This window comes from Glycine soja, chromosome 6 (genome assembly GCF_004193775.1).
Source record: "Glycine soja cultivar W05 chromosome 6, ASM419377v2, whole genome shotgun sequence".
Lineage (NCBI taxonomy): Eukaryota > Viridiplantae > Streptophyta > Magnoliopsida > Fabales > Fabaceae > Glycine > Glycine soja.
The window spans coordinates 34,745,884-34,748,852 of NC_041007.1; the positions used below are offsets into that span (position 1 = coordinate 34,745,884).

A 2,969-nucleotide genomic window follows, 5' to 3' on the forward strand; every position below is an offset into this window, starting at 1 on the left:
AGTCTGTGTAAAATTTTGGGCAAGAGCGTAATAATTTCGTACCCTAATTCTGACCATTTAGGCTTTAAATAGGCTCTGAAATCGCACCGTCGCGCTTAGCGCCACTGTTGCTCTTAGCGCAAGTAAGTGGATTTGGGCTTGGCGCCAATACTGCGCTAAGCCTGGCAAGAGACGGACAACTCGCTTAGCGCACTGCTTCGATACAGGTGCTCTTCCAAATTCCAAATTCCTTCTTCACACTAAGTGCGCTGAAGCCGCGCTTAGCGATGGATACGTCACTTTGGCACTTCAAGAAATTAGCTCCTTTTTACCTGAAATTGTACAGATTTTAACATTAATTCCAATAAAAGAGACCCTAATGACAAAGATCAAAGCACAACAAAGTTTATTTACAATTCCTACAAAAGAGCTATAAATTGGGGAAAACTATACATATTTTTGCAAAAGTTTTCTATACAAAAGTTATTCGTATAAGACGACTAACAACCCTTTGAAGCTTGAGTTTGTTGTTGCTGCCCCTCGGAACTTGTTTCGGCCCCATTCTTTTTTTTGGGCCCTCTTCGTTTCTCGTTCTAATGCTTCGGCTGTGGCCACATTGACATCCCTTGGCTTGTCACACTCTTTTTTGACCCTAATGGTTGTCATCTTGAAATTTTCCTTGACCACTGGCATTCTTTCAAGTTCCGCTTTCAATGCTTGCACTTCTTCACTCTCCTCAGGGACTTCAGCCTCTTCCCCACTTGAACTCTTTAGCTTTGGGAGCCAAGTTATCCCTTGTGTCCGAGCCTTCAACCATCGATGGTATCCGCCAATAATTCCATAGTTGCTTCCTCTAAGCTCCTTATCTTTCCTTTGCACCGCATTCCATGATTTTCGAACTCTTTGAAGCATTTTTGCATTGGGGTCACTGAAACCTAGTGCGATGAAAGGCACAATACTCTCTTCTGATGGCGCTCCTCTCATGGGGTAGCCTATTTGTCTTATGGCAAGCATGGGATTATAATTGATACAATCCCTCGTTCCCATCAAGGGGATGTTTGGAAACCCTTCACATGAGCACAGAACTCCAACCCCTCCCTCCTTCCATCGGGGGAACCAATTAACGGACGACCCTACCATACCCGCCAAGAGCTGCTCCCAATTTGCTTTCCCTTTCTCAGCACACATGCGATGACCTTGTAGGGGACAGACGGGCCTACTTTCATGGTGAAAAATGTGAGAGACCAGCCATACATAAAGAACAGGCATGCAACAGAAAATTCTCGCGCTGCTCTTCTCGCATCTTTGGTCGAACGTGTAATAGGCATCAGCCAAAACAACAATGACCACACTTTCCTTGTTGTGGTGATAAGCAAGAAAAGCATCAATCGCCGCTAGATCCACTAGCCCATCCATATTTGGAAAGAGGATGACCCCGAACACCAAAAGTCATAAAACATCAATGAATGAAGTCCACTCCCCTTGATCCGTTGAAGCCTTCGCTTTCTCTTCCAAGTGCTTCTTTGGGATTCCGACCACCCCATTTCTATTTTGTTTCACTCGGTCCAATTCTTGCGCCGAGATCTTAAGCACCTTTGCCACTCTCGCCATGGAGGGGTACAACCCAGAAAACAAATACGGCTTCCTTCCTCCTAGCGGGCATCCCAATATCCTTTCGAACTCTTCTATGATAGGTACTAACTAAAAGTTCCCAAACGTGAAGCACCTTAGCAGCTGGTCATAATATTGAGCGAGGGATGCAATGGCTTCAACAAACACTTCTATCATAGCTAAATCCTAGATCTTTCCATATGTCTTGCGAAAGGCTTGACGATTGAGTTGACCCATCCACTACCCTAGCTCTTGCAAACTGGCTACTTATAGGCTCTTGATTTTGACATGATAGAACCTTTTCTTAAAAGAGGGTGCTTAATTTGATCCCATGTTTGCTAGAATGAGAAACACTGTTGATCAATACTTCGACACCCCATCATGGAGGAAATATGATGAATGCATGGGGGAATGTTTATGCTATGCATGACAAAAATGCATTTTATTTACAGACACAGGAGCCCAGAAGACCATCCCTTTTTACCCATAATGCATTAGGCATCATGGTTCATTCGCAGTCATTACCATGGTGCCCCATGCATGCATTTAAAAAGGTGATGCGAACTTTCTGAATTCCCGTGACGAAATGACGAGACCCATGCAATGCACGAGTGGCGACATAGTATGAGTACACATGCGTGAGAGCACGTAGCTGATAGCACAAAGAGAAACATACTGGACAAACGAGTCATGATAAAAGAAAGAAAGGGAAACAAAGCAAGGAGAAAGTCATGATAAATATTGCACACAGATTAAATGGCTTAACTCTCTACAGAAGAGGTCCCGATGGAGTCGTCAACTGTCGCAACCTACCCTTCGGCGGAAGGGCGAGCGAGACTCAAGGGTGCATCTTCCAGGGAAGGAAAATGCACGGGAGTCACCACCAATGTTTATTCGAGGAAAACGTTAGAAAAACCAACAAGGGGCTCTACGAATTTTAAGAAAACGCTAGGAAAACATTTATTCGGGAGTTGTTTACGTGCGAGGAAGATATTAGCACCCCATACGTCCGTCACAAGGGACGACAACCTTTTATCAAGTGTGCAAAACATGACTTCAAAATTTATTTATTTTTCATTTTTTATGTTTTTTTATCTTTTGGGGTCGACAAGAGCACGACCTTGCTCCTACGTATCCTCAAATGCGACGAGGAACTCAGACCTACGTAGCTCTTTAAAAGCAAGAAAATTAAACGTAGGGTCGGTTTTAAACTTTTGAAAGGTTCATTTTAACCGATAAAAGCAAAAGAAACTGTTAAGGCGTTGGACCTTGAACGGATTCAAGTGATTTTTATGGACAAAAGCTTGTTTATGTGTTGATTTTAACTTTGTTTTCACTTATTTACTTTCAAACTCATTAAAAGATGACTTGCAAAGTAA

At 43.1% G+C, this 2,969-nt stretch overlaps 1 protein-coding gene across 1 annotated transcript; it reads right to left on the reverse strand.

The window, feature by feature from the left end:
• Nucleotides 1-462: 462 nt before the first annotated feature.
• On the reverse strand, nucleotides 463-1,395 carry LOC114416135. Its single transcript, XM_028381003.1, has one exon. It carries the CDS (start codon nucleotides 1,393-1,395, stop codon nucleotides 463-465), a length of 933 nt encoding a protein of 310 aa, XP_028236804.1.
• Nucleotides 1,396-2,969: the final 1,574 nt, after the last annotated feature.